The 15219-nt window shown below is 35.8% G+C and overlaps 1 protein-coding gene across 1 annotated transcript in view; it reads left to right on the top strand.

Moving 5' to 3' along the window:
* Positions 1–14635, top strand: part of TAF2 (TAF2 RNA polymerase II, TATA box binding protein (TBP)-associated factor, 150kDa) — a 104282-nt gene extending 89647 nt beyond the window's left edge. The window contains 2 exon segments of the mRNA XM_011973021.1: positions 2703–2825; positions 13221–14635. Coding sequence (XP_011828411.1) covers positions 2703–2825; positions 13221–13483 — 386 coding nt within the window. The 3' untranslated portion in view covers positions 13484–14635.
* The last annotated feature ends 584 nt before the right edge of the window (positions 14636–15219 follow it).

Here is a 15219-nt window from a genome sequence, read left to right as displayed (position 1 = left end):
CGAGGTCAGGAGTTCAAGACCAGCCTGGCCAAGATGGTGAAACCCCATCTCTACTAAAAATACAAAAAAATTAGCCGGGCGTGGTGGCATGCACCTGTAATCCCAGCTACTCCGGAGGCTGAGGCAGAGAATTGCTTAAACCTGGAGGGGCAGAGGTTGCAGTGAGCCAAAATCGTGCCACTGCACTCCAGCCTGGGCAACAGAGCGAGACTCCATCTCAAAAAAAAAAAAAAAAAAACTACCTAAGACAACATAGAGAGTCAATATATTAAAATTTACCTTGTCATTTCCTTGTTGATAGGCATTAGGTTGTTTTTCATTTTTATATATTGTTGGTAATTCTGCACTTTATCTTTTTCTTAAATTATGTTTCTTGGATAAATTCCCCAAAATGTATTATTAGTGAAAAGATTAATGTTAGCTATATTGTGAGATACATGTCTTTAGATTTTCATAGCTCTTGATACTTATTGCCATGTTTTTTGAGAGATTATACCAGTTCATATCATAAGCTTTTTCTAATTTTTAAGAAATAAAAGCCTTTGATTAAAGTTACGACATACAAATATTTGCGTACGTGCCACCCAAGTTAACATGTACACAATATATCATGCACGGATGTTTCCTATCTGCTTTATCCCTGGTCCTGTTCTGCCTTTCCACTACAAGTAACTACTATCTCACATTTTCTTTTTTTTTCTTTTTCCTTAATTTCATTCTGTTGCTTTTCTTTATAGTGTTCCACATAGGTATGTGATCCTGTATGTTTAGTTGCACTTGTTTTTTGAATTTTTTAAGAAATGGTATAACATGACTTGCTTTTTTTTACTCAGCATTGTGTTTCTAAAATTCTTATTGGTATATAAATTGTAATTCATTAATTTTCTTTATGATCATTATCTGTCATAGCACTTGTCATCAGTGTAATAATTCAGAACTTTTAGAGTAACTGTAAAATAACTCATGTTTACTGTTTTTGTTTTTTGGGGGTTTTTTGTTTTTGTTTTTTAAGATGGAGTCTCACTCTGTCGCCCAGGCTAGAGTGCAGTAGTGCCGTCTCTGCTGACTGCAGCCTTTGCCTTCCGGGTTCAAGTGATTCTCTTGCCTCAGCCTCCCAAGTAGCTGGGACTACAGGGGCGCACCACCATGCCCGGCTAATTTTTGTATTTTTAGTAGAGACGGGCTTTTGCCATGTTGGCCAGGCTGGACTCAAACTCCTGACCTCAAGTGATTCGCCTGCTTTGGCCTCCCGAATTGTGGGGATTATAGGCGTGAGCCACCGCGCCCTTCCAGGTTTACTTTTTAATGCATTTCTTCTATTATGGGTATGACTGTTTGTCTCTTTTTTTCTGGGAAATGTTTCTATTTTTTTGTTTGGAAATCTTTTTCATTGCCCATGGTTGTTGTATTTTAGGATGTTTACATATGAATGAGATTTTTTTTCTCTTTCGTTTTTAACATGTTACATTTGTGCTAAAGACTTTATTACTCCTGTTGCTTTGCTTTTTATTTGGCTTTTTGTTTTAATTTTATTTATGAGACCTAAATTATTTTTTCATTATCTAGTAATCTAAGATGAGCTACTAGAATTTGAGAACTTGCTGCAGGTAGGACATGAATCTAAGATACATTTGAAGACTGATAGGTCATGAATTCTTTGGGTTTTATAGTTGAAGCTTAACAGTTATTTTATCTATTCTGTCCATTTAAGTAGACAAGTAGAGAGATGCTAAGTGACTTGCCCTGGATGACATACCCAGGTAGTGGCCAACTAAGGGCTAAATCTTAGGACAAGTGAAGGAATGTGACAAGTGAAGGATTTAAGACATAAAGAGATAAAATATCTTACTCAGAATGTATTTCTGATTTTTTTGATAAGTTTGAAATCAAAACCTCAATCTCCAGATTCCACTACAGTGCTGTTCACATTACGCAATTAGACCATTTTCTGTTTTAAATGTCTTCTATAGTCCCTAAACTATCTTGGATCTATTTGTTGAGTAAATTTTATAATGGTATTTGTTACCAAAATTTGGGGGGCTGGGCAAACTACTCTATACAGAGTTCCACATAAATAATAAAAAATATGAAATGGTTCCTGCCCCGGAATACAGGGTTTAATTTATATGTTCAGCAAGTCATTCAAGCTTATTGCCTCTCTTGAATGCTTATTCTCCTCAGACTTAAGCTTACAGGAACCATGACAAAGGATTAAATTAAATGAGATTTTTAGTAGTTTTAAAATAGTTTTCTTTTTTTCTTCTAAAGACACAGAGTCGCACTCTGTGGCCCAGGCTAGATTACAGTGACATGATCATAGCTCACTCCAACCTCGAACTCCTGGGCTCAATACATCCTCCCACTTCAGCCTCCCAAGTAACTAGGACCACAGGTACATGCCACCATACCTGGCTGATTTTATTTATTTATTTATTTTCTGTAGTAGAGATGTGGTCTCACTGTGATGGCTAGGCTGGTCTTGAACTCCTGGCCTCAAGCGATCCTCCCTCCTCAGCCTCCCAAAGCATTGCCATTAAAGGTGTGAGCCACTCTACCCAGCTAGTATTCTTTCAACTGTTAGAATTTTACTGTGGATGAACTGTTTCTGTCTTTAAGGCTAGTTTATAAAAACCCGTCAGCCTTTTTTTTCTTTTGGGAAACAAAGAAATCAATCCCTCTTTTTTTCTCGTTTGGCATTTTAGGGCTCTCGAAGTATCGGCCAGCTAGCTCCCGATCTGCTTTAATACCCCAGCACTCAACAGGCTGTGACAGCACACCCACCACAAAACCCCAGTGGAGTTTGGAACTTGCACGGAAGGGAACAGGTAAAAATAATTAATCAGAATTAATATTATTTTGTTGAAGAACAAATCTATAAATGTAATAGAGTTACTTCATCAACTTTAAAAAACCCTTTAAAATTACAGATCTTAGGATTTGGCTTTTTTTGTAATACATTGAGCTTATATTATCTAACTTTAAAGACTATTTTAAAATAGACTTTTCTTTTTCAAAAGTAATGTATTCCTATTATAGAAAACTTGGAAATAACAGAAAATTAAGTGAGAAAAAAAAAATCCCCCATATGCCATTTAAAGATAATTTAAAAGATAATGCCATTTAATTATTATGAACATTTTGCTCTTTCTTTGCCATGCTTTTTCTAAGAATATTATGACAAATGTCAACTTCAATAGAAACCATTTAATTTGTACCTTTATAAAAAAGATATAAAGGCATGAAATAAAAAATCAACCACTTATGCCCCACTCATATAATTGGTGATTCATTCATGAAGACTTGATGCTATATTCCCTTATATCATTTCACAGTAATTGGGCTTAAGTTTGTGAAACGTAATTTAATTCAGATGTGTTTGTTACCTATTCTGTTTCACATTGTTTTCTGCTTATTCTGTTTCATCACTTACAAAGAAAGGATTATAATCCAAATGAAGTGCAAACATTTGATGCAGATGAACTACCGTGAAACAAAGATTCAGTCCTCAAAATCTGAAGGAACAGGGAGTGAAAAAACAAGATACGTAAACAAAATCATTTTTAAAGAATAGTTTTTCCAGAAGTAGACAGACTTTATAGTCTGTGAACTTCTGATTATATTCCAGTTGATGGATTTTGGTTATATAAATTATGTTTTTATCTAATATTTTAAAGAGTGCTGTTTATTGCTTTGATTTTATGAATCAACTGTTATTAATAGGGGACTTCAAGCAAAAGCAGCACGTTAAACTGTTTTGATGTTGAGACCCCCCAGACTGTTGATTACTTACCGTTCTTTGTGTGTTCTGTGCATTTATTGGAATAGATTCACCCAAAATATGTTTCAGAAGGAAATCAGCTGGGGACTTTAGCCCTTACTTTAATGAGTGAATTTTCATATTTCTTGGCCCTTCCAGAATTTTTGTATTCTTTTGGTTTTGGTTTTGGTTTTGGTGTAATTTTGCTTTATTATCATTATGCTTATTGAAATTGTACTAGATGTAAAGAATTTTCTACATTTTTAAATATTATAAAGCTTAGAGAATTTCAAACTCCTTGACATAGTTTGAGGAGGATGCTTCTGCTTACCTTTAAAAGAAAAAATTCTCTCTGAATTTCCAAGAGTCTAATCAATTTCTGTTCCAAAAAGAGTCAGAATACGTTTGGTTTTTCTTAGCAGTGTGGCACATTAACCTATGTAGAAGCAAATCTGAACACTTTTTTTGTGCCCACCAGTGTGCCTTTTTTATCATTGTTCCTTATTGCTTTTAAAAATACATTTTCACTTTTTTTCAGGTCTTTCTTTATAGGCTTTTAGTTCTCATGACATCATATGGGAAGACTGGGGAGAAAGAAACACAGCCCTAATGGTGGGGAACAGGAATGCATTAACATTTTAATTTTGGCTGCTATTAGTGTAGGGTCCTCTCTTGGCATGAGGCAAAAATGTATACCAGTTAGATGGACTGATCTAGTAATCATAACTTTGAATATATTCTTTAATGTGACTATAATTTCCTTTAAATGTGCTTTTGCTATTCAGTACTCTGAGGCCACTGAGCAAGTCTTAAAATTCAACAGTGATATTATAAGAATGTAGAAAACCTTCATTTTACAAATAACAGTGTTTTGAAGGTTTATTTGTAAATATATTTATTTTAGAATTTTGAATGCAGTTTTTCTGTAGTTTTTTCTTTTCTTTCTTTTCTTTTTTTTTTTTTTTTTGAGACAATCTTGCTCTATCACCTAGGCTGGAATGCAGTGATGTGATCTTGGCTCACTGCAACCTCTGCCTCCTGGGTTCAAGTGATTCTCATGCCTCAGCTTCCTGAGTAGCTGGGATTACAGGCGTGCATCACCACACGCGGCTAATTTTTTTTTTTTTTTTTTTTTTTTTTTAGTAGAGACAGGATTTCACTATATTGGCTAGGCTAGTCTCAAACCACTGGCCTCAAGTGATCACCAGCCTCAGCCTCCCAAAGTGCTAGGATCACAGGCATGAGCCACCAGGCCTGGCAATATTGTTGTATTTGTTAAATAACTTTCCCAAAATAGCCGGACAAAAACCTTACAACTCCTACCATACATCAGGAATACAAATATCAAACCTAGCCCTTGTGTGTATTGACCTTTCTGTGAGAAGATTCACTCAGAGCTCCAACTTTTGGCATATGGGAAGCACAACTTTAGCCTAACCCAAGTCAAGTCAAAATGACAGTGAAAAAGGAATTTCTTCTCTTCCTGCCTCCCAGCAGGAGCTGAAGATCTCTTACCATGGCAGCCGCCTTTCTTGGGATTGAGAGTTGCCCTTTCTTGGAGTTGAGAGTTGCGGGTTTAGGAGGGAGACAGCACTGGTGAGGGAAGCTGTGACCTCTCTTCAGTCTCTAGGGATTCTAGATTAGAGGTCACAAATGAGGTTTTTTGGCCCATATGCAGTTCATCAAGCTGAGGCATCTTCCTGTAAGTCTCACAAAAGTTTTTTAACTAGATAACTAAAAATAAAGAGGTTACACATAAAAATATGGATTTCCTTTTACTCTGATGGAAGACATTCGGGAAACAAAGAAAAAAGAAATTCTGGATTTATAGCTTTTCTTGAAAAAGAGTGAGAGGCCCTTTTAGTAAGGCATTTTCATCTCTTATGCTGCACCCAGTAGTCTGTTTACTCATTTATGCTGTTCCTCAGGCAAAGGCTTTTGAGTTTCCAGCCTCTGCTTTTTATTTTATTTTAATTTAATTTAATTTAATTTTAATTTTATTTATTATTTGTGAGTTGAGATGAAGTCCTAGATGGCCCCCTTAGAGCCAAGGAGCCAGATGATAATTGAGAACTGGAATGTGTTACAGACCTTGTCTAGGAGGGATAGAAAAAGAATGTGGGTTTAAAGAAGAGACGGAAACTGTTAAGTAGAGGACACGTTATGGTTTACTTTTTAACCTTGCTTCCCCAGTTTTCCCTTTCCTTGCATTTGATAGTAGAATATTTTAGGGCAGGATCATATGTGGGTATTAGATTAAGCCATTGGGATGAGAAGGGAGAAATGGCAAGAGTATTTTCCTTCATTACTTTATTATTTATTTTCCTTTTCCTGAGGTAAGGAAGGGGATACAGAGAAATGGCCATTATGGTTCCCATGGTTTTAGGGATGAACATACAATATTCTCTCCCTTCTCACCACAGCAGCCCCCTGTCTACTACTGCAGAGCCTGAGGTGACTGGACTGTCTGCCAGGTTGCTGTAGGGATTGCAGTGCTGGAGAGGAGAGGCCAGGCAAGGGGAACAAGGAGCAAGGGAATTCCCTAGTGGTTTTTGTGGGAAGGAAGCAGAGAGTTTCTGCAGCTGCCTCGCTAGGGCTGCAGTATTATGTAATGCCTTCTTGCATAAGTCAGAAGAACACAATTCTGGTAAATTTTTTAATTAAAAAAAAAAAAACACAACTTTTTTTAAAGCGTGAGAGCTTGCCCTAGAGGTCTTTCTTTTGAAACTAATATGAAAAACAGACTTTGATTTTTTTATCCTTAAATTATAATGATATAATTCTACATTTTTTTACAGTGATCTAAACAATCTGAAGAACAGAACTTACACCTTTCCTAATGAAAACTGCAGGTTTTGTGTTAAATCTAAATGTATACCTAAGGTGAATGAATTTACTGGAATTAGCAGATTATTTACGGTTTCCTATCAGCACTTTCATCACATGGGCTGAAAAGCTTCCACATTAGACTTACATTAAGTACCTCTTTCTGTTTGTTTTACATTTGTTAACTCGACTGCAGCTAACCCTTATCCATGGTGCGTTTTATTTGGTCTCCAGGAAAGATTTTACATTAGTAGAACAATACAACTCTGAACATCTCTTTTGTTCTTTCCATATAACATGAAATAGGAAAAATTTTTTTATTGTGAACTAAATGTATCTCCTTTCTCTGATGTATTTGCTATTTAGAAGAGTTATGTGTATTTCACCTTAGTAAAAGGACTTTCATTAGCCTAAAGATGAGTGGTGCCTGTGGATGGACAAGTTAGCAGGCGTCTTGTAAACCCCTGAAAGGATATGTGAAATTATGTGTGTAAATGTTTGTATCAAGGGATGGTAATATATGTATTGTCTTGATAGAGTTCTATAGACGACGTCATTATGCTCCTGTGAAAGTAAACTTTTGTGTGTCCCAAATCTAATTATAAGGAAATTACACTTTCTTACCACCTTAGATTAGACCTGGTAAACATTATTTAGGAAAGATAGATAATAAGCAAAACATATATATGTACATATATAGAGAGAGTAAAAGAATATATAAACATATATTCTCTATATAGAGAGGGAATAAATAAAACATACTATATATACAATTGTATATATAATATATATACTTATACTACATACAATTATAGTATATAGTATACAATTATAGTAAATAGTATAAATGAAAACTTAAGAGCTAAAGGTTGTTGGTGATGATAGGGTAGCACAGATCATTTGTTCTCCTATTACTGCCAATTAATATATTTGTATATGTGTCTTTTCACATATGCATGAGCATATTAATGGGATTAAATTTCTAGAAAACTTTCTAAAGGAATATAAGCATGTAACACTTTCATGGTATTGCCAGATTGCTTTAATTTCTCCTTTAAAAAAAAGCTTTGGGCCAGGCGCAGTGGCTCATGCCTGTAATTCCCGCACTTTGGGAGGCCAAGGTAGGTGGATCATTTGAGGTCAGGAGTTCAAGACCAGCCTGACCAACATGGTGAAATCCCGCTTCTACTAAAAATACAAAAATTAGCCGGGCGTGGTGGTACGCACCTGTAATCCCAGCTACTCGGGAGGCTGAGGCAGGAGAATCTCTGGGAGGCGGAGGTTGCAGTGAGCTGAAAGCATGCCACTGCACTCCAGCCTGGGCGACAGAGCGAGACTCTGTCTCCAAAAAAAAGAAAGGAAAGAAAAAGAAAAAAGCTTTATTATAGAGAACTGTAAAGTAGTCAGACAAGTGTAATGAGGCCCCTGTATATATTACTCAGCTTCAACAATAATTGGTTCATGGTCAGTCTTATTTAATCTTACCCATTTCTACCCTTCTGAATATTTTGAAGTGAATCCCAAATATCATATAATTTTATTCATAAATTATTTAGTATGTATCTCTAAGAGGTAGCACTTTAAAAAGTCATAACCACAGTAATGTTATACCTAAAAAAAGTACTAATTCTTTTATGTCATTAAATATCCAGTCACTGTTTAAATTTCAGTTGACTCTAAATGCCATTATTTATTTTTATTTTTTACAATTTATTTGTTTAAATCAGTGTCCACATAAGGTCCACATTCCAGTTGGCTGATACAGCCTTTGTATCTTTTTTAATCTAACATTTCTAGTTCATACCTCTTTTCTTTTCCTCCCTTACAATGTATTTGTTAAAGAAGCCAGGGTTTTGTTCTGTACTTTTTATTCTAATGTTTCCAACTCATACCTCTTTTCTTTTCCTCTCTTGCCATGTATTTGTTAAAGAAACTAGGTTTTATTCTGTACTTTTCAAGTCTGTATTTTATTAATTTTATACCCATGGTATAATTAGCATGTTAAGTTCTCTAGTTTCTGTCAATTTGTAGTTGTATCTAGAATTCTTATTGGATTCAGGTTTATAAAGGGTGTGTGTTCTTTAGTCTGGAAGCATACAATGTCTGGTTGACTCTTTGAGGTTAACCACTATAGATGTTCAACCTAGATTCCTTAATTCATTAAGTTGCAAGATAGTGATATTTCAATTTATACTTTCATTTTTATTTATAAGCTGGATTACTTCTGTAAAGCTAAATTTCTCCTCGTTTACTATTACCCAGTGGTATAAGTCTATAGGAAAACAAAGCTTAATTATTCTATGTATTTAATAATTTTCAAAATAATGAGTTATTGACTAGCAATCTCCAATGCTGATCAGTCATTTTCAGTCTGTCGCAATTATTGTCCTTATCATATTCAGTTTGTTCCATCTTTGGACTGAATTCATTTGACAAGACTTTAACTTCTTTGCAGTTACACCCTGTGTTTCAAGCTCATCTTGTAAATATTCTGCCATAGACCTGAGATTAGCCATTTGTCCTAGGAGCCCTGGTTTCTAACTCCTTTGTCCTTGGTGCTAACTAATCCATTGTCTTCTTAGTAGACTTCATGTATCTCAAGAGAAATGCAAGATTTATTACCAATATTTCTTTGATGCAAAGTGTAAGGCCACTGTCTAGACAAAAAAATTGGATTCACTTTTGAAGTGGTTTTAAGTATTCTTTGGAAAGATTATACCTACAAATGCTCATTTGCCCATTAGGCAACTGAGAAGTACAGGTTCCAACATAATGATTGGCTTTCTGCAATCCAAGTAGTTTGGTAGGTATTTAGGATTAAATGATAAAACTTCTCTCTTCTCTGAAATGCAGAAGAGAACCTCAAGCTCCCAAGAGTGCAGACAGCCAACGAGAAAGCTGCAAAGTCTGTTGATATAGAATGATTAAATAATGAGATGGAAGCTAAAGGAATTTGTTCATGAGACTTTAAAGCTTCTTATTACTTCTTATCACCCACCTGTGTATTCTGTTAGGTGTTGGCCTATTTTCCCATATTTATAGAATCAGGAACATATTCATGCAATTTATGTATTAAAATCCGAATTAAAATATGGTAGCATATATGGCTGAAACTAAATCAGATAATCTCTCAATATTTTTGTTCTTTTAAAGAATATCTGGGTGCCAATTATTACAGAAGATATAGTTCCCCAAACTTGCCTCTATATATAAATAAGATATTTAGCTTTTACTTTAGTATTAGTTTTGGCTTTATTACAAAGATCATTAGTATAAGAAATAGAATTTGAGGATACTAAAATATGAATAATAATTTGTTCACATGTTCTAAAATATTAGAGCAGTGCCTAACACAGAGGAAGTACAGGAGTCAAATACCACTTTAATGGATGAACTCTAATAGTTTTTGTGCATTATTCTTCTCTCCTCAAAATCAGTGACCTTCAGGTTGTATTTAGTGGGACTAAGCTCACTTGACATTTAAAAAGAAACACAACAGTATAATTCTGTTATATTAATTCATTCATTCATTTAACAAGCTTTGTTAAGGGGGCGTGCTAGGGAATGAGAGAAACTGTGCTATATGTTGGGACACAAAGATGAAAAAGACAGACTTCCTGTCCTCAAGAGGCTATCAGTTTAATGGAAGAGACTCAAGGACAACAGAAATACAGCAGTCCATGTTTGTGTAGATGGACACTGTAGCATCGTGGTTAAGATTAAGACCCTGGAGTCAGGCTCTTCAGATTTGTAGCTCAGACCCGCCAGTACCACCTTGGGCAAATTACTTAAATCTCTCTTTGACTTAATTCCCTTATCTGTATTATGCTGTGGAAACATGAAGGAACCAGTTCCTTTGGGAAATTTGAAGAAAATCTTTCAAAGAAACATTTGAGTTAGGTTTTAAATTATTGAAGAGACTAAAATGTTCTTTGTTTCGTTATCTCTTCCTTTAGGTTGCAGCTTAACCATTACTTTCCTGGAGAACTTTGCCTCTCTGATCCCCTCTTCCCCCAACTAATTTAGGTCTCCTATTGTGCTCCTGTTCCACTTTATGTTTTGCCTTTTTATTTACTCAGGTTCACTTACTCAATTTATTTCTTATTTGCTAGTCTGCAATCTCCTAGGAGGGAGGAGGGCTGATATCTGTCTAGTTTATCCATATTTTCCCCAGTTCCAATTAGTTTCTGATGTTTGTTAAATGAGTATATCAGTTAAACAAGGAATAAGGAAAGAAGGACATCCCAAGCATAGGGAATAGCATTTAGAAATACACAGTGTTATGAAAGGTTTAGCCTAGAGTAGTATATAGAAAGGAAGAATGGGAGGCTGGAAAGGTAACTTCAGGACAGATTATGAACTGTCAATAAGTAAAATTAGTACTGCAATGTAATTTTTAGAAAGCTTCTGTGGTGATATCTGTTTTGGTGAAAACCATGATTTGGGGGCAGGTTTGGATCAAAATTAGTGCTGAGAAATTTACTTTTTTAAAAAAAGAAACTACATGGAAATCTATTTTAGTGAAAAGTCTTTTTTTTTTTTTTTAAGCTAGTTTGGATTAATATATATAATATTTATTTTCAGAAATTCCTGCACTGAAGTCCAAGGAGTTTGTCTTTTGTCCTGTCAGTAGAACCAACTGGGTTTTTAAGCAGATAAAAAGCAGCTTTGTTTAGGAAGACCATGATGCAGCAGGGTTTCCCAGCCTGGACACTGTTGACATTTTAGGCATAATTCTTTGTTGGAGGTATAGGGGTGTGTTGTGCATTTTAAGATGTTTGCCAGCATCTCTGGCCTCTACTCGTAGGAGGTCAGTAACAAAATATCTCTGAACATTGCCAATTGCCAATTTTGTCCCTTTGGGGGCAGAATCACCCCTGGTGATCTGAGAACCACTGCTGTGAACTACATATACATTAGACACTTAACCCATGAGATAATTCAGGCAGAGAAACCTTAGTGACTAGGAGGAGACTAGTACCAAGTACCTATAATACTAGTATAACCCCGATGAGGTGAGGTGGTCTGAATTAATACAGTTGCAGACTGGATTAGGATGGGGGGTGGATTTAAGAGATACTTATGAGAATCAACAAGATTTGGTAACCAGGTAGCTCTGGAAGCGAGGGAATCTGAGATGAATCTTGGGCTTAAGTTGGCTGCATGTAAAGCAATGCCATTAACCTATAGTAATAGAGATTTGTTTCTCAGAGTATGGCCCAAGGATTATAGGCCTGTGGGTCTGGAGGAGAAAGCAAATCTGTACACTAGAGTTGGAGAACTACTATTATAGATTCCTAGACTGATAGAATGTTAAAACTGTAGAGAACCTTTGAGGACATTTGATCTAGATTTTTAGATGATAAACTAGGCCCAGAGAGATGAAGTATAGCTAAAGGCTAACAGGACAACCTAGTCTAGAGTATGGGCCTGCTAATTCTGTTTCTTTCTTTGTACTGACACTACTCTCATCTGTGTAGAGAGACAGATGTTCCCTTTATAGACTCCCCACCTTTTCTGGGTTTCTTAAGCTGTGTGTTCTGAATCTTCTTAGAGTTCATGTTGTCTATCCCTAGAAATTGTCTTAAGGAGCTATACAAATGTTTGATTTTCACTGAGATACCATTATCAGTAGCTAGAATATCATGTTTATGTGTATATCAGTTGTTCTCCAGATGGCACAAAGAAAATAGAGTCATCCCTTGCAGGGGGGATTAGTTCCAAGACCCCTCCCCGGTGTACGAAAATCCATGCATACTCAAGCCCTGCATTCGGCCCATATGAGAAACCAGCTTTTCTATCTATACGCAGGTTTGCATCCTTCAAATCTGTATTTTCAATCTGCGTTTGGTTAAAAACAAAAAAAGTCCACATATAAATGGGCTCATGCAGTTCAAACCCATGTTGATCAAGGGTCAACTGTATTGTCATCTCCCCCTCCCCAATACCTTAGAGCAGAAATGTAGTTGAATGAGTTATGTTTTCATTGACCAGTGTTGGTCGTTTGTTGTTTGTTTGTTTATTAAGATGGAATCTCACTCTATCACCCAGGCTGGAGTGCAGTGGCATGATCTCAGCTCACTGCAACCTTGGCCTCCCAGGTTCACGTGATTCTCCTACCTCAGCCTCTCGAGTACCTGGGATTACAGGCGCCCGCCACCATACCTGGCTAATTTTTGTATTTTTGGTAAAGATGGAATTTCACCACATTGGCCAGGCTGGTTTTGAACTCCTGACCTCAAGTGATCCACCCACCTTGGCCTCCCAAAGTACCAGGATTACAGGAGTGAGCCACCGCGCCCAGCCCCAGTGTGAGTCTTAACCTGTAACACCATGTGTAATATTGTTTTTTCATAATACTTAGAAAATATTAATTTTTAAAAGATTATTTGGTAACACACTGGTATATGGCTGAATCGGTAGACTATAAGGGACTATATATTCAACTTCCTGGCCACAATGCTGAAAAACTGTGTGTAACTAATTACATGTCTTATTTAGATACTTCTCTCATTCCTAATAGAAGTGATAAAAATTTAGGAATCCCTCTTTACATACTGTCATCACCTTCCTCCTTCTTTATTCTGGCTTTCCCTATTATCAACAGGAATTCATTTGGGTATTTTTAATCTTGAAGGTAAAGAACAATCACCTTTGGAGATGGGTATGCATCCAGTGGCAAGCGCTCCACTCTCAGTCTTTACTAAGGAATCTACAGCCTCCAAACACAGTGACCACCATCACCACCATCACCATGAGCACAAGAAAAAGAAGAAGAAGCACAAACATAAGCACAAACACAAGCATAAGCATGACAGTAAAGAGAAGGACAAGGAGCCTTTCACTTTCTCCAGCCCTGCCAGTGGCAGGTCTATTCGTTCTCCTTCCCTTTCAGACTGAGAAGGGGACAAAGAGACCTTTCCTTCCATGTCCAGAAGAATGTATGTAACTAAAGCTTTGTCCTCTCTGATGAATGATAAAAGGGAGGGGGGAAAGGATTTGCCTCTCCTACAGAAATTCTGAATTCATTTAAGTTCTAAGCATTTGATTTACATTATTTATACAGTTGGGATCTAATTAGGAAAATGTGTTTTGTAGTTCTGGATAGACTATTTCTTCCGCTGTTTCTTCCTCAAAACACACACACAGAGCAAACTCCTTTTCATAAAAGCCCTCATATCCACTGGCAGTCCCCATTCGCATCATGCTCTCCATGTGTACTGCCAGAGTCAATTATGTTTGAAAGCCTTTGGTGGATGTTATGGGGCAAAGTATGATTTACACAGAAGCAACTGCCAAATCCGTGGTGCAACCACTATCTCCAGTGAAATATTGTATAACACCATTTGGAACTACTGAAAAGACAGAGGCTTTTCTACAGGGCTCTTCCTTATTGCACCATTTTTGTATTAACCATAGAAACTAAGCATCAGAATTTATGTACAAAGAGTATGTTATTTTTCCTTTTGCTCTGAAATACTGAGATTTGGGGAAGCAATTCTTTTTTAAAAAAATTTTGAATAACTATCTTTTGATAACACATTCGGCGGTTATGATGTTGGAATTTAGCAGAACTATCAAATCCAAAATTGTTTTCAAATCAAGATGTTTAAATTATAAGTTGTTTTGTTTTCCAGTAAGTATGAATGAAAATATTCATATGTAAAATATGTTTTGCTAAATTTGGACAATTTACACACCCAACATTTACTTTTTCCAAAATTATTTCTGTGGGACACAAAGTATACCTTTAAAAAGGTGACCTTATATATTGTTTATTAACATAGAAATAGACAATTTGGCTCTCATACCATAAGCATTTTAAAACACATATGAAACGTTTTGATTTCATTGTATGGTAGTGTGTTTTTATTTTTATTTCTGAATTTTCCATATGCTTTAATACTTGTTTAAGAATATTTTTATATCTGTTCCATTTTTATCATTTCCCTTATCGTTAGAAAGTTTGACAAAAATACTTGAATATTGGTTCTCTAAATATACTTTTAGTTGTGTTTAACTTGTTTAATAAATAACTTTTTAAGTTGATCATTCTGTCTTTGTAGCTTTTTATATCTTGTGTTACCTTCTTGTGTGTGTATATGTAATAAACCTCTCCACATACTTTGCAGAGAGCTTTGTGAATAGGTGGGATTTTTAACTGGCCTCACTAGGAGGAATGATTTCAGTAGGCGGAGATGGAGTAAAGTTCTCTCAGCAGAAGAAACAGTATCTTCAAAGGTATGTAGCAAAGCATGGGTGTGTTCAGGAATTAGAAGGCTGTGCAGTTGGCCTGCAGTTTTAAGTGCAAAGGGAATATGATCAGATATTGAAGCGCCTAAATGACAGTTATTTAAAGTTTCAATTAATTGAATGTTGTCCAACTGAAATTATTTTTGGAAAATAGGATATTTTAGAGTGTATAGTGATACCATGTATAGAATTCCCAACTTTGAAAATTCTAAGCACACATTTCAAAATAATTACTTGTGTTATAGGAAGACATTGATAAATAATAGCTACCTATTATAATTCAAGCACCTCTTGTATGCTAGGCATTGTACCAGGAAGTTTGTGTTATGTATATTATTTCTTATTCAGATGTTTATATTAGATGTTTCTTCCAAGGAACATTT

This window comes from Mandrillus leucophaeus, unplaced genomic scaffold, assembly GCF_000951045.1.
Source record: "Mandrillus leucophaeus isolate KB7577 unplaced genomic scaffold, Mleu.le_1.0 Scaffold133, whole genome shotgun sequence".
Taxonomy (NCBI): domain Eukaryota; kingdom Metazoa; phylum Chordata; class Mammalia; order Primates; family Cercopithecidae; genus Mandrillus; species Mandrillus leucophaeus.
This window is presented reverse-complemented; position numbering and strand designations above follow the sequence as displayed.